Here is a 16,496-nt window from a genome sequence, read left to right as displayed (position 1 = left end):
TGGAGAAAAAGGTGAATTCCATGCTAGGGATCATTAGGAAATGAACTGGAAATAAAACTGCTGATATCGCAATGTTAATGCAAATCTGTGTGAGGACTCGAACCCACAGCTTCAAGTTACAAGAAAGGAGACTCAGCTTCAGGGCTGCTTGACAGTGAAATGGGCTCCCTCAGGAGGTGGCGGACTCTCCTTCCTTGGAGGTCTTCAAGCAGAGCTTGCATGGAAGGGGGTTGGGCTGGATGCCCCTCAGGGTCCCCTTCCGGCTCTGCAGTTCTGTGAACTCCCTGGAAGTCCCTGTGCTTCCTTGGGGATCAGAAGAGGGTTTCCAAAAATATATATATATTACCACCCAAATTCTCCCCTGTGGACCTTAGAGGTGGGGTCACCGTTCCGTGTGGGGCCAGGGAAGGAGTGTAACGGAGACCCCAAGTGTGCATTGTGTGGGGTGGGATTCGGATGTCCCGTTTCTATTCTGGGATGTCCTCCCAGCAGCTGCTTGGCTATTAAAAGAATAGGGTCAAAAATAAACCAGCTGGCTGTGTGTGATATGGGGAGACGGGGGGGGGGGAGTGTGTACATGGGGTGGGGTGGGGGGGGTGGAATCATTTGCTCCGACCCATTAGGTATCCTGCTGCTCTGGCAGGTGGGGCGGGGGCATATGTGTGCCCCCTTTTGCGAAGGGCAGAATCAGCCCTCCTGTGGCTGCTGGGGAGACAACGCTGGTCTGGTTCCTAGAGTTTTTTTGGGGGGGGGGCATTGCACCTAAAATGGACACTTGTTTCCCCTTCTTCCAGCAGGGCCATAAGGAGGGATTCAGTCTGGAGTGGGGGGACACAGAGCAAAATACCCCTGTATTCCTGCCAGGATGAAGCCAGGTTTGCAATGACAGCCTTTTTTGCATTTGGGTGTTGATCTGCTGCAGCAGAATGTCTCTGTCGTGGCTTTTGACTGGGGGGGGGGACGACAGGAGATAGGGGGGGGTCAGTCTCCCTGACAGTGCCATCTGCATCACTCGTCATGCGCCTGTCAGGAAACCCTCCGGCCGGAACTAATGCGTCCCCTGCCCAAGGATTAGCAAGTGGAAACTGAAACCCCGTCATCCGAGTGCCAGGGCTCACGCTGGCACTTGCGTCCCCCCCCCCATCACTCCTGCAGTTCAGCAGGGAAGGAGACACTTCTCTCCCTCCCCTCCTGTGACTCCCACCCCAAAGTCGAAATAGGAGCTGGAATCAGGGGCAGTTGGAGGCCCCTCACCCTGTCTGTGCCCCAGAGAGATCTCCCTGCCTGATTTTCGGAGAAAGGTGCCTCCTATCTCAGCTGCCAGTCAGTCATTGAATAACTGAACGGCAGCATTGAAAGGGACCCCAAGGGTCATCTAGCCCAACCCGCTGCTTCCGTCTTTCTCTTCCTCCCCATTTCCCTGCCTCTTTTGAGTAGGGGGGTGCTGCTCCTTGCCCCCTGCCGGTAGCACTTTCTTGAGGACTGCAGCCTTGACTTCTGCCGCCCTCAAGCCTTCCAGGTGCTATGGATTATGACGCACACACGCCCCAGGTGTCCCCAGGCTGGCCAGGGATAGTGGGAGTTTCAGCCCCCCAGCAGCATCAGGAGGGTGCCACCTGTTGATGAGGCACCCCAAAGGAATTTGGCAGAAGCCGCTCCTGCCCCTCTCACCCCTCTCCTGCCCCTCTCACCTGCCTTGTCTCTCCTGGCTCTGCTGCTGCTTCTGCTTGTCTTCCCCGAACCTCATTGTCACACCTCACTGTCCTGTTCTCCTTTGTTGTTACTCTCATCACATGGTCTTCTAATCCCGTCCTCCAGAAGTGCATGCAGCCCCTCCCTGTTTTGTGTCATCTGCAGACTTGATAAGTAAATAAACAGCAGAAGTGGGGGAGGGGGCACCCAAGATTACCACCAAGATTACTCGCCAAAAAGAGAAGAAGGGCCTTCTCACTGAGTGGCAACAGCACATGCCTTGCAGGCTGAAGGTCTCTGGTGCAAGCCTTGGAGCTGGCTGGGCCAGGGGGTGGGAGGCCCAGTGTCTCCCAGGAACCTGCACTTGGAGGCTGCATGCCAAGGATGTGGGGTATGCAGAAACTGGTGCAGTTCCATAGTCCTGTAATCCTGGGCTGGGGAACCTGCGTCTTGTGGGCTCCGATGCCACGTGTAGCCTGCAGGGATGGGGTGGCAGAGAGACAGACAGGCGGGTGGTTCTTAGCAGGCGCTGGGCAACTCTGCAAGATCCACCAGCTGCCACTTGCAGGGGTCTCAGCTGGCTTCCCCTGAGCCTTTTTCTAAGAATATAATAAAATGCTCCCGGGGACTAGAGGAGCTGCTTCTGAAACGTGTCATTCTCACCTCCCAATAGTCATGGCTTAAAAATGTCAGGTTTTAGGGCATGGGTAGGCAAACTAAGGCCCAGGGGCCAGATCTGGCCCAATTGCCTTCTCAATCTGCCCCGGGACTCAGCATGTTTTACATGAGTAGAATGTCCCCTTTTATTTAAAATGCATCTCTGGGTTACTTATGGGACATAGGAATTCATTGATTTTCCCACCCCCCAAATATAGTCCGGCCCCCCACAAGGTCTGAGGGACAGTGGACCAGCCCCCTGCTGAAAAAGTTTGCTGACCCCTGTTTTAGGGTCACTGCTCCCTCTCGATACCCCCACAACTCCCTTCGTGTACCTTATCCAGCTCTGCCCACCAAAAGGAAGTCAGCCAAAGAGGTGATATTTGTGGTTTGCTCTTGGAAGCCTTTACTAGAGGCTTATCCTTGGCTGAGCTCAAGAAGAGCATCTTCCTGCATGCAGAGCTCTCCCGAGTCTTTGCAAAGGAGCCCCTCTTGACTTCCCTGGCTAGCAAAAGCTGAGCAAGCACATGATTACGGAATCTGGTTTTTCGTGGTTCAGAATTTGGAGTCTGCCTTCCTGCTTGCAAGTCTGCTTCTGGCCTACACATTACTGCAGATGATACAAAAGCAGGAGGAACTGCAAACTCTGGGGAGGACAGGATGAGATCAGGAGCAGCAGGGGAAGACAAGGTGTGTGTGGCACCTTCAGAAATAAGGGCCAGAAGCTGGTCTTGGCACAGTTCCGGGCACATGGCCCTCGCTGATGCGCTCCTTCCACTGTGAGACGTGGTAGCATGTTGGGAGCCTCCAGTGGAAAGAGACTCAACTGTTGACCACCAGCAATTCTATGAGTCAATGATGATACGGAAGGGGGGGGGGCATGTCTTCTTCACCTTCTTCTTCGCTACAATATATCAATTTATTGATTGATTGTCAATGTCAAAAGGGACTAAAATCTATAAAATTCATAGAAAATCAACGTGCCAGTTTGCTCAATTTCTCTAGGACTCCATCACACCCCCCTGTCCAGCATAATCCCTCAAGCAAGGTGTTAAGACCCTAATCCTGTCAAATCGCTCTGATCAGCCTTTCCTCCAGGCAATGTCAGGTAGCAGACTATGCATATTTGGGACCATTGTTTTCTCATCCCCAGGAAGTGTTTATCTGCGCATATCTCCAGCTCTGCATATTCCCCCCTCCCTCCTCCATATGTTAATCTGTGTAACCAAACCTCCCTTTAATATATTCATGATGTAATCTGTGTAACCAAACCTCTCTTTAATGTATTCATGACGTGTTTTGCACTGTATTCTGGGACATGGAGGGAGTTTCAAAAACTCATGTCACCCCTTTCTCACTGTTCAATGCCATTTTGAACCTGTTGCGCAATAAACTTGGGATCTCCGTTCATTGCTCCTGTCTCCGGCTGAACTCATTTTTCCGCTCGGACCCGTGTACATTGTCCGACGAGCCGGGTGGCAAGGAAAATCAGCACCCGGAATTTTTCCGTAACATTTGGCGCCCAACGTGGGGCCGGGCGGTTCTCCCGTGTTGCTGACCGGGGGCCCCGAAATCTTCAGCCGGCACCAGGCCATTTTGCCTGGGAAGATCCTTAGGACCCCCGGCCATCTTCCGGGCGGTAATCGAACGTCCCAGGGTTCAGCCCAGGAGCAAGGGGAATCCGGCCGGCATACTCATCGATCCCGGGATCAACGTTGAAGACGCGTGAGTATAGTGGAGAAACCCAGTGCACTGGTGGTAAGGGGGTGGAATCTCCTGGCAACTGAATTCTCTGCCCTCCTCTCTATCGATCCTTCTTACCCTTTCCCTTGGTCCGTCGCGAGAGAGAACGGGGACCACTGCTCAACCCAAAAAGGGGGTTCTGAGCTCTATCTCTTCTCCTCTCAAACCCTCCAGTCAGCTGCACCAATTGGGGGTCCGAAAATAAGACGGAGAGACCCGGCTTGAAAAGATAGCCGACTCCCCGCAACGGACTCTCTCAGTTGAAGCAAGGGTCTGGAATTCTTCTTCCGAACTTCCCGAGCGCCCTTACGGAGGGGGCAGGAAGGGGTCTGACTTTCTGTATCAATCCCAGCCGCACCGGTCGGGCCACGTAACACGTGAATCGTGCGTGAGCCCGCTTCCGAAAGCAAGGGGGATTTTCCGTTCAAAATCTATCAAGGGATCACCCGATCTGGCACCGCACGGCGCGGGCGTTCAGTAGGGCCCCTTTTCCTGAGATTGTGGCGATAGGTAGGAGGTTGCCAGGAGGGATAGCCCATGAGGAATTGGGCAGGATCGGCAGAGTGGAAAAGGACCCCAGGTTATTGACTAAGGAAATAGGAAGGAAATATAAGGAACCGGATAGCTAGAGCTCTTTAAAAACCCACTAAGGAAGTCGCCAAGCGACGAAAGACCCCTCTTTACTATAGCCCCCTGTACAAGTTACCCAAATCCTAATCAACCCCTCTCCTTCTCCCTTCTCTATCCCCCCCCAAAAGAAAACAACAACAAAAGCAACAACAACAACGCATGCATATATAAAGGGGTACCCAGTCAACTAAGCATTGTGAGCCCTGCCAGTTTGGTTAACTGGTGGTGTTTGAAGAGGCAAGGAGGCTCTTAAAACCATGTGGGACCTTCCTACTAATTTCACTTAATGAAGCTAAAGGAAGCAGCCCAACTCCTTGCAATAACCAACTAAAGGATGAGAGTATATATGTTTACATGTTGTCTGTTATGTGTGTTGTGTGTTAATACATATATGAGAATATGTATGTTTACATGTTGTCTGTTATGTGTGTTGTGTGTGAATACATATATGAGAATATGTATGTTTACATGTTGTCTGTTATGTGTGTTGTCTGTTCCTTCTGTCTCTGACAGACTGCCTTTCTTAAGCGCGCATAGTTTAAACTGCAAGCTTGCTTCAAAATTTAAATCTAAGGAAGCCATGCTGGACCTTATCAGTCCTAAATAAGACAAAATGAGAATGAAGGGTGCAAATGTTTACCCCACCTCTTGCTTTATTTGAGTGGTTATATCAACTGAAATAACCCTATGCTTATAAAATATTCTCTCCCAGATTCTCTTCCTATCTTATCTTAGAAAACTGTTCTTCCTTTAGAGGGTTCTGTATAAAACTGGATACTTTTATTTTCCTCTTCCTTAGTACATGATAGGAGCATTGAGTGTGCTCTCTTCCCCAGTAGTGCCTGTGTACATAAGTATGTGTGTGTCTCTTTGGTAGTACAAATCTTGCTGTGAAATCTTGCTGTGAACCCTATATTTTGGAGGGTTGGACTAGATGACCCTAGGGTCCCTTTCAACTCTCCCAATTTGTGGCTGTGTGGAAGGACATGTGTCCGCAAGCATTGCAGGGTAATTCTTAATTCTGGTGTGGTGATGGAGTTAAAATTCAGCCTAGCTTTGCTCTTTAGTTTTAAAAGGTGAGAGGTGAAGCTGTGATGTTTTGAAGCACAACTGGTAATATCAATTTTGTCTACTATTTAAAAATCAGACTTTAAAGTCAATTCAAAGTTTAAACACATACAAATACATATGGGCCTTGACCAATCCTGTAAATAAAGGGGCAGGAAAAATTTTGTCTGCAAATGGGAAGGCCGGAATAACTTAGAATGTTAAAAAAAAAAATCCTATGAATTCTGCCTCTCTGGCCATTTTTCCCATATATAAGGGCATGGCATTGTTCCACGAATGGCCAGAGGGATATTAGCCCTTTCCTGTACATAAAGGAAGCAGTCGCTTTGCTTGGGCTGAAATTGCTAGCTTTTGTTGGTGAATACTTCAATTGCTGAGTTTCTCTTTTTTGTTTTAAATCTAACCCTCTTTTAAAATGTACTCCTTACCCTTCCCTTATTCAAATTCTAATTTTGCCAAAAGATGCAACATTTCAATAGTATAAAAGGTTTGCTGAGACATGAACTCCACACATGCACAGAGACTAGATCAGCAACAAAAAAAAAAAAAGATAGGAAAAGAAGAGAGAGAGAGGAGGGGGGGGAACTGTAGAGGGGGGGAGAGGAGGTTTATGTAAAACTTGGAACCATTGAGAGAAATCACCCTTAATGTGTCCCAAGTTTGAAATCTTAACATGCCAAACTCTTTTCACAGGTAAATATCAAAGCATTCCACCCCTCAATGGGATTTAAGTCACAGACTTTGTTTATGTGCAATTTTAGGAACAGCATTTCCTGACAGGCTTCTCACATGAAATAATTTTCCCTTTTAACAGGATATGTGAACCCCGATAACAAAGTGTTTGTCCCTTTTTCCTCCCACAACAACTTTCTTTCTGCTCTGTGAAATCCCTGCTGTAGTAGTGACCTCCATCTCTTTGTGGCTTTGACACTTTTAAAGTTACAAATAATCTGTTTCCATTTATTTAATCCGTTTTTCCATGGTCTATGAAATTAATCGAAGCATAACCAAACATTGTTTGTGGAATGGTATTTGCTTACCTTTTGCCTGAGCATTTCTTATTAATTCTGTCATTTGGCTAGTTCAAGGTACTTGCACAACTTTAAATTGCCATTAAGTCATTTTCCAGTATTTTGCTATTAACATTCTAGCCGATGTTGTCACATCAAGAAACACTCTTTTATTTTCATTGTTACTTCGGATTTCTTAAAATTCTGTGTCTTAGCATTTATTTATTTTGGTTCCTCATAGGTCATTGTGTGTGTTTGTGTGTGTGTTTTATTATTTTAACTGTGTCTTTTAAGTCCACCCTGCCCTTACAGGATATCACTTCTACAAGTGTGTTACTACAGATCCAATGAAAAGCTTCGCCACCACAACAACAGACACCAAAGTTTTCAAAGTGGCCACAGCTATCTCTTTCAAAGGATATAGACTGCCGGGGGGTGGAGTTGAATTACAAGGCCATTTTCTGACTTTTGAACCTCAAGATACATATATAAAATATCCCAATTGTCTCAAGATATGCAACTGATATTTAATTAGTTTGTTTTGTATTATGTGTTATTACGTAGGAATGTTGAAATGTGTCTGACAGTGTGTCATTTCCACAAATGGGGGGGCTATTTTGTGGCTATTTTTGTGTGTAAGTGTTTTATGTCTAATGTCTTATTCCTTACACCCCAGTGGAGGATCCTCATACATTTTATGCCTTTTAACAGATCAGGCTATTATGTAGTCCAATGTTTAGACTTAGATAAATTTATAACCATATTTCGTTGTTTCACCTGGCACTCTGCCAACTTCCCTACCCATTTTAAAAATGTGCTAAAACTCACTTTACCAAGGAGAAGCTTCAGGAAGGTATATATGCTTTGGTTTAGCAGGAATAATCCCTTATAGAGTTAAATTGACTTATTTGGACGAGTGCCCTTTAAGAGTGGTTTTATTTTAACTGATTGGTTTGGGAAGTCGAGAACCATGGGGCAAGATAAATTCAAATTGGACTCAGTTTGAATTGGGCAAGTGTATCCAGGCTGCAATTAGCTTTTGGTCCTTAATGTGCAAGTGAGCAACTTCCCATGACTGCAAGACCAGAGCCTATAATAATAAAATCCCATGGAATGGCCAAGGCTAGGATATTTCTCTCATGACGTATCCAAACCTGTGCCAGCTGTGATGGATGCCAGGCAACATGGTTAATATGAAAGCCCTAAGTGGATTCACCAGGGATTGCCACTACTGTGAGACCACAGAAGAGCTACCTTGACACCTGAGAACACAAAAATGGCGGGGGACGAAGCAAACTGCATTTTTTTCCCTCAGTCAGTAGTGGACCTTCCTGCTAAATGTAAAGCATAGACCACTATTGAACAAAATAGTGGTCCTTTATGCGATATCCTATATCCAGCTATCTGCACTACTATACTTGCAAATGGCCTTAAGAGGCATGATTTGCAAGTCCCTTTCAGGTTTGCATAAACCCACACATCTGGTACGGTAGATACCAAGTTATTAGTTAGTGTATATCTATAAGACGCATGTACATTGTATTGGTCCGTGTTGCTCCCTCCTTTGCTGCCCTGCTCAACCCACCTCCTTTTCCATAAGGGCCTATTCCCACTCACACGGCACCCCTACCTTCACCGAGATTTAGGGTGCGGAGAAAAGATTTGCAAGTTCTTACAGAACTTTAATGCAAATCTATCTCCGAATGGGGGACTGATACGGAAGGGGGGGGGCATGTCTTCTTCACCTTCTTCTTCGCTACAATATATCAATTTATTGATTGATTGTCAATGTCAAAAGGGACTAAAATCTATAAAATTCATAGAAAATCAACGTGCCAGTTTGCTCAATTTCTCTAGGACTCCATCACACCCCCCTGTCCAGCATAATCCCTCAAGCAAGGTGTTAAGACCCTAATCCTGTCAAATCGCTCTGATCAGCCTTTCCTCCAGGCAATGTCAGGTAGCAGACTATGCATATTTGGGACCATTGTTTTCTCATCCCCAGGAAGTGTTTATCTGCGCATATCTCCAGCTCTGCATATTCCCCCCTCCCTCCTCCATATGTTAATCTGTGTAACCAAACCTCCCTTTAATATATTCATGATGTAATCTGTGTAACCAAACCTCTCTTTAATGTATTCATGACGTGTTTTGCACTGTATTCTGGGACATGGAGGGAGTTTCAAAAACTCATGTCACCCCTTTCTCACTGTTCAATGCCATTTTGAACCTGTTGCGCAATAAACTTGGGATCTCCGTTCATTGCTCCTGTCTCCAGCTGAACTCATTTTTCCGCTAGGACCCGCGGACATTGTCCGACGAGCCGGGTGGCAAGGAAAATCAGCACCCGGAATTTTTCCGTAACAGAGATAATGTTTCATGTATTTGTATCCAGCTTTTCTTACAAGGTGGGATTCAAGGCGGCTCACATCATTACTTTTTGAGGTTTGTTTTTTAAGGAATGCCTTTCCTTTTATACAAGCTCCTTTGGTGACTGCTTTCATGGCGTCCCAAAGGAGGAGGGTTGTTATGTTGTCTACGTCATTGTCTTTAAAGTAGTTTTGGAGGGTTTTCGAGAGACTCTTGATAATTGGTTTGTGGTCTGTATGGGGCTAAAGGACCACAATGGGGTGAGGGTGTTTGTGTATCCTCTCCTAGTTTGAAAGAAACTGGGTCTGTGATCCTGATACAGTCAAACCTCAGTTGTCGAATATAATGACACACTTTTTTCTTCCTAAAAAGTAAGGGGAAATGTCTGTGTGTCTTATGGAGCAAATGTGTAGTCCCTGGAGCCGAATAGCCCAGGGGCAAAAAGCAGATCATGCTTTTTTTTTTTTTTTTGAAAGAAAAAAAACTTTGTTGAAACAAAGCTGCTAATCGGCAAGCAATCGGGGAGGGAGATAAGGGACGGTAGAGATAAAGGAGGCTGCTTGGGAGGGAGGGGGAGGTAAAGACAGCGAACTTGCAAGGAGAGGAGACAGGAAGACTAAAGCAATAGGAATTAAAAATAGGAATTAAAATAGACCAATGTACATTTAGAACCAGCAACTAACAGTGCAGTGCACCTTAGTTTCCAAAGAAAATGAAGGAGGGAGCCAGTCTGGTGTTTCTTGGGAGGGAATGCCACAATCTGGGAGCAGACAGAAAAGGCTCTTCCTGTCTCCTTCCACCACCGGCCGTGACTCTGATGTTGGTGGGACTGACAGAAGGTGTTCCCTGAGGGTCTTAGCACCCAGGACAGGTTCATAAAGGGAGACAGGCTCTTCCAAGCTGCCTGGCCCCAAGGCAGGTTGCAAAGTCTGTTGCTTTCATTTGATTTGCACAACAGGAAAGCAGAAGCATTACACTGGAATCGCGGGCAAAGGCCTCCTTGTCCCTCGTGGCTGTTCTCTGATGGGTTCCATTTTGGTCACATTAAGGACACCTGGTGTTCAGGATGAGGCCTTCTTGGGCGCTGTCTCACTCGTTTGCAGCTCCTCCCTCGCTGGGACCTCACCAAAGCCCAGCATCAAAAGGCAACAGGCTTTGGAGCCTGGATGTGTGTTTGTGAAATGTGGGAAGGGAGCTGGGATGTGAATGCTCAAGGCTTGCCTTCTCCTCATTCCTTTAGTTTCATAAGTGTTTTCTGGCATTCTTGACGAGGCTGGAATTTTTAGAATCGGGTGCGTGAAAGAGGCCCTTTCATGTGTGGGTTGGACAGAATCTGGGAGATGGAGGACAGATCAAAGGAAGGGCCTTCTCTCTGAAGCATGTCATGAAAACGATGGAATTCCAGAAGATCAGAGGACTGCAGGGTTGGAAGGGACCCTGGGGGTCATCTAGCCCAGCCCCCTGCAATGCAGGAATCCCAGCTAAACAATTTCCGATCAACGACCATCTGACCTTTGCTTAAGAACTTCTGATGAAGGAGAAAGTCCAGCAGCTTCCCAAGGAGTCTGTTCCGCCATGAAATTGCTCTTGCTGTCAGAAAGTTCTTGCTAATATAGTGTTGTCTGCCAATTTAAGAGCGGGTGGGGGAAATTCATGGAGGGAAGGGCTATTAGCCATCATGGCTATGTATGTACTGCCTCCCCTATTGGGGGCACCATGACCCAAATGGCATTTGCTATGGGGCCCTGCGTTGTCTTGGGGCATCTCCTTCAGCCACTGTGAGGACAGAACGCTGGACACGATGGGTCCCTTTTGGTCTGATCCAACAGGCTCTTCTTATGTTCCTGTGGAACCTCCAGGTTTATCTAGATTCCCACTGTGAGAACAGGACTAGGTGGGCCTCCTTTGGCCTGATCCAGCTCTGCTTACGGTCTTTCTTGCAACCAAGGCAGTGTTTCAGTTACTTTGAGATTGACAGAAAGCCACCCACCCACCTGTCTGCCAGCCTAACCAGGTGGATCCCCTTAAATTAGCTCACTCCAGCCAATGAACTCCTACAGAGTTTAGCTTTGGAAACCAAACCTGCCCACAGCCTAGAAGAGTGTGGAGTGGGGGCTGGCTCCTGTTCCTTGAGGGCAAAGCGCTCTGCACATGCCCAGAGGCAGCCTGGCACTGCTATACATATTCCAGACATTGAGATTCTGGACCGCATCCCTGGAGTGTCTCCATCTCCACCCTGGCTAAGAGTGGAAGAGGAAGGGCTTTCTGTAAACACAGCGGGGAAATCCTCTCTCTCCGGGGGTGGGGGCAAACAGGAAAGAGACTCTGCCTGTCCCTGGGGTGAGGAAGTTTTGCTGCTGCAAGAGGGGTCAAGCTCAAGAATGGGAGGTGTTTACTTCCTACGCAAGGCACAGGATCACATACCCTCCATGTTTCCTGACTTTCCAGGAACAGTCCCAGAACGACAGAAGTCATCCCGGTTACGGATTTGGTCCTGGAATGCCCCTTTCCCCCTCCCCTCCTCGTCTCAGAGGACAATTAGAAGTGGTGTGTAGATGCAAAGTCCTGTTTGAACTGAAAATAAAATTCCTGCACCAGATTGAAAAATAGTGACGCTGGCGTATGAAGCCTTTCCTATAATTTTGAAGGAAAATGTTGCCAACCTGCCATAAGTTCTTTAATTGTGATGCTTCGGCAGACAGCCACTTCTTATGTTCTTTTAGAAGAGATGAAGTGTATGGTTTTCTTTCAGACATGAAAAGAGAATTGTTTGATCAGGTAAAAGAAGACGTTCATAAGGCAGCTCCTCAAATTTGTAAAAATAATAACTTACTTGCAGAGGCTGTGAGAGGCGAATACACAAACCACCAAGGTGGAAATGGTAGAGAGAGGAGGTTCAAGGAAAATACAAGGGAAAGTAAGAATAGTGCAAGACAAAAATGGTATTATATGTGAAAAGATCTGAGAGGCTTTGACCGTGATAGGGAAGAAGTAGGAAGGGAGGGCAAAATGCGTAAGAGGTTACTATTTGTGGTGGCAATGTGTAATTTATTTAAAAGGCCTGGGGAAAGATGCATAAAAATTTGAAGAGTATGTGGGAAATGATTAATGTTAAAAAAAATCGAAGTGATGATATGTACAGGACTCAATGGAGTCATTGAGTGAAAGACTTTGTTCCTGTACTTGAGAATTCCAAGACCAGCCAGTTCCTACCTAAGGAAGAACCCACACCAAAGAAGATAAAGATGTACTATTGAATAAACTATTGAACTGTGCAGGACAACTTAGTTAATATGAAGCCAAAGAAAGAAGGACTCTGAGTTTTAAAAAGGGGCAAATGTTCAAAGAATATCTATTCAGCTTGTGTTTAGACATTTACATTAGTATAACTTTTAAAAGTAACTTGTAATAAGATGAAGAAGGTGTTAAAATTGGATTCTTAAGAATATAAGCTTAATGTAATGGAACCAAGAAGTGGAGGGGAGGGAAGTCAGCTAAAAAGAATATGGTTTTAAAAACTTGCACATGATCTTAAAATGTTACTAAAAAAGAAGAAGAAAAAAGCAACCAGGCACTTCTTAGGAAACAGAGGCACTGTTTATTCAGTTATTGTAAACTGAGCCTGATGCTGCAATCCTCAGCATTTTTACATAGAAGTAAGTCCCATTGAGTTCATTAGGATTTACTCTCTCGTATGTTTATTACTGGGAGAAAAGCAATGACAAACCTAGACAGCATCTTAAAAAGCAGAGACATCACCTTGCCAACAAAGGTCCGTCTAGTTCAAGCTCTGGTTTTCCCAGGAGTGATGTATGGAAGTGAGAGCTGGACCATAAAAAAGGCCGATCGCCAAAGAATGGATGCTTTTGAATTCTGGTGCTGGAGGAGACTCTTGAGAGTCCCATGGACTGCAAGAAGATCCAACCTCTCCATTCTGAAGGAAATCAGCCCTGAGTGCTCACTGGAAGGACGGATCCTGAAGCTGAGGCCCCAAGACTTTGGCCTCCTCATGAGAAGAGAAGACTCCCTGGAAAAGACCCTGATGCCTGGAAAGATGGAGGGCACAAGGAGAAGGGGACGACAGAGGACAAGATGGTGGGACAGTGTTCTCGAAGCTACCAGCATGAATCTGACCAAACTGCGGGAGGCAGTGGAAGACAGGAGGGCCTGGCGTGCTCTGGTCCAGGGGGTCACGAAGAGGCGGACACGACTAAACAACAATGTTTATTACTATTACTAAAGAAAGGTCCAGTAGCACCTTGGAGACCAACTAAGTTTGTTCTGGGTATGAGCTTTCGTGTGCATGCACACTTCATCAGATACAGTGAAACAGAAGTCACCCGACCCTTATATATAGTAGGAGGGTGGGGTAGGGTTTTCCTCAGAAGGGTAGTGGGAGATGGGTGATTGACTCAATGGGTATTGTAAACCTGTTGACGACTGTAATTAGTCCTAGAGGAAAAGGCAAGGGATGGTATGCATATGACCAAAAATAGCTTTAGCATATGTAATGAGACAAGAATGCAATATCTCTATTCCGACCAGGCCTCTCCATGGTTTTCAGTTTAGTAATATGTTGTAATTCAGCAACTTCTCTTTCAAGTCTATTTTATTTCTACTACTAATATTATTTCACCTTTTTCCCTGACAGGAACTCAAGGCAGCTTACCGCCAACATTTTATTTCTTTCCATTTATCTGTGGAAAGTGTTGCACACAATCCCTTCCCCTCACACATTTTTCCTTACAACGATCCTGAGGTAGGTGAGGTGGAGAGGTTGCACGTGGCTCAAGGTGACCGACATCTGTGTGCGCATGACATCTATGTGTGCAATGAGATCAAACGCAGGAGAAGCTTCCGGGTGTGGAATAGGATGTCCCTATTTTCATCGGGGAAATGTTGGAAGGGGTGGGATCAGGCCACCGCTGGGGGGTGGGAGACTGAGAGTCTGCATGTCTGGCTGGGGGTGGCAAGTCTGGTGAGTGTTTAGATGCTCCTGGTTGGGGGAGCACGTGCCTTCCCCTCCCCACCACTGTGGCTCCTTCCAAGCATTTGGGAGAGGGGCAGATTTAGCCTGGATGCTTCTGGGACACCCAGCGCCCCCCCCCCCCAGCCTGGCCAGGCTTTTAATAGCTCTCCCCTCCCCCTCCTCCCTCCCTCCCTCCCTTTGATTCCTGCAGCTGCTCTGTTTGCAAACAAGGGGGAGGTGGCCATAGAGACAGCCTTGATGTGACCTGGGGGGGGGGGATGCGCCCAGCCGGACCCCCTCACCTCCTGCAGCAGCCAAGTGCAGCTGAGCGCATTAAGGATCGCATCTGGCTCCGGGTGAGCGCCTGGCTGGATTGCGACCCACCCGCTGCTCCTCACAGCGCTCCCCCCACCGCGTGGATGCGCAGGCGCACAGGCAGAGGACTCCCTTTGCACCAACGGAGGTTCCCAGGCCCCCACCTCCCCCGGATCTCCCGACAGCCTCACCCCACCTGGGAGAAGCCAGGATTCCGCCCCCCCCCCAGCTAATGATTTTCCATCAGAAGATGCCCCTCCCCTGCATGTCCAGCTCCACGCTCTACATCTTTGTAGGGTTGCGCACTCTTCACACTCTCAGAGGTGTTTCCTCCAAGCACGAGCCCCCCCCCCCACGAACGAAACATTCTGGCCTTGCTCAGCCCCCCGCCTCCCCGGTTGGGAAAACCCCCAGGCAGGACGTCCTTGATCGCCCCCACAAACATAGGCCAGGTGCCGAGAAACCGGAGCAGGCAAGGGGCGATGGAGAAAGAGGGATAGAGGACTGGGAGGGCGGACGAGGAATAGGAAACTGGTGGCGGGGTAGGGGTAGGAGATGACTCGGGAAAGATGGGGCTGGAGCCGGAGGGAGCTGCGCGTTCGAGGGGGGGGTGGACTTAGGAAAACAGCGGCCCGGGAGGGAGAGTCAGAACCTCGGCCCCCCTCCCCGGCACGCGCCAGCCTGTCACGGGCACCCCGACCTCCACATGGGGGGAGAGGGGTGCTGTAATTTCCCAGGCCTGCCCCCTCCCATTTTCCAGCCCCAGCCTTTTTTTTGCTGAGGAGAGAGATGACCAGATGTGGGGAAACAGGATTTGTGGGGGGTGGAGAAGGGATGCGGGGCGTCTGCGTCAGAGGCGCCCAGGCCGAGGGGCCGAGGAGGGAGCCCTTTGGGGGTGTCCTTCGCTCCACTGACCCCCTTCCCTCCGGGCGGGGGGAGCAGCTGCCCCTTACCTGGGCCGAAGAGGAGGAGGACGAGGGCGCCGCTGTTTCTGGCTCCGCTGCCTCTGCCGACTCCGGGCTGGCGGGGGCGAGAGGAGCAGCAGCAGCAGCAGCAGCAGCAGAGGCGCCCCCCCAGCCCCGCCCGGCTGGCCCAGCCTCCCCACCCCGCCGGGCGGCGGTCACAGGCGGCAGATCTCGCGAGCCTCACCCCCCCCCCCCGCCAGCCCAGGGCTCCCCGTGGAGGAGGAGGGGGCAGCGGCTAAGCCGGGCGCTCCCTCGCTGGGGAAGGGGCAGAAGTCCAGGGGCCCCTCGGAGACGCCCCGTCCATTTTCCTCCCGCCCCCTCCAGCCAAGCTTCAGGCCCGCCCCAGCCTGGCACGTGTCGGACAAGTTGCGGGTCCTCCCCGTCGGGGATCGGAGTGCGGGGACCCTCAGGCGCCGCTTCCGACGGGAGACCCCCGGCCGGCCAGCGCCCGAAAGCTCGAGGTTCGCCCGAGGCCCCCCAGGCCCCCCCAAATCCTCCTCTTCTGTAGGTCTCAGAATTGGGACCACCCGTTTAGCCTTGGGTTCCTTGGAGGGGAATCACCGACCTTCTCCCACCCCGGTAAAAGTTCGGGGGGGGGGCGTATTGCAAAGGATGCCACGCGATGGTTTTGTTTTGTTTTACAAAGACGGCACGTGCGAACCCCGAGAACCCGGGACTCGTCGGCCTCTTTGGGAAGCGAATTCCAGGAGGGCTCGCCAGCCGCCCGCCAAGTGCGCCACAAGCCCCGAGGGTCCGGTCCAGAGGGGAGGGGGCTGACGGTTCCTCGCAGGGATGGGGCCCGATTTTTATCCCCGACAGTCCGGGCACTCGAAATTCCGCCCAGCCACGCACCCCAATCCTCCTCCTGACGACCTCCTATACCCCCTCGGCCCCCTCCCTCGGCAAGGCCTTCTTCGTGCCAGCTCCAGGGGAGGAGGAAGAGCGTGCCCCTGAGCGCGTGCAAAGCGCCTTCCGGCCACCAGCCTGGAGTCCCCGCATCCAGATATCTCCGGGCCCCCCCCCCGCCCCATCTACTCAGGAAAGAACCCAGGAGTTCCGGCTCTCTCTCTCCAGCAC

The 16,496-nt window shown here is 49.3% G+C and overlaps 1 protein-coding gene across 2 annotated transcripts in view; it reads right to left on the bottom strand.

Moving 5' to 3' along the window:
* Nucleotides 1–15,563, bottom strand: part of ACHE (acetylcholinesterase (Yt blood group)) — a 31,786-nt gene extending 16,223 nt beyond the window's left edge. The window contains exon 1 of one of the 2 annotated variants that reach the window (XM_079950450.1): nucleotides 15,408–15,563. Coding sequence is in view for 1 of the 2 variants with exons in the window: in XM_079950448.1 (XP_079806574.1) it covers nucleotides 1,692–1,826 (135 nt within the window). In the remaining variant the exon portion in view is untranslated. Of the gene's footprint in view, nucleotides 1–1,691; nucleotides 1,842–15,407 lie in introns of those variants that run through there. The other variant, XM_079950448.1, reaches the window with a different exon arrangement.
* Nucleotides 15,564–16,496: the final 933 nt, after the last annotated feature.

The sequence above is a fragment of the Podarcis cretensis genome, assembly GCF_951804945.1.
Source record: "Podarcis cretensis genome assembly, chromosome: 13".
Classification (NCBI taxonomy): Eukaryota; Metazoa; Chordata; class Lepidosauria; order Squamata; family Lacertidae; genus Podarcis; species Podarcis cretensis.
The sequence above is the reverse complement of the archived record's forward strand: the minus strand, read 5'-3'. Positions and strand labels throughout refer to the sequence as shown.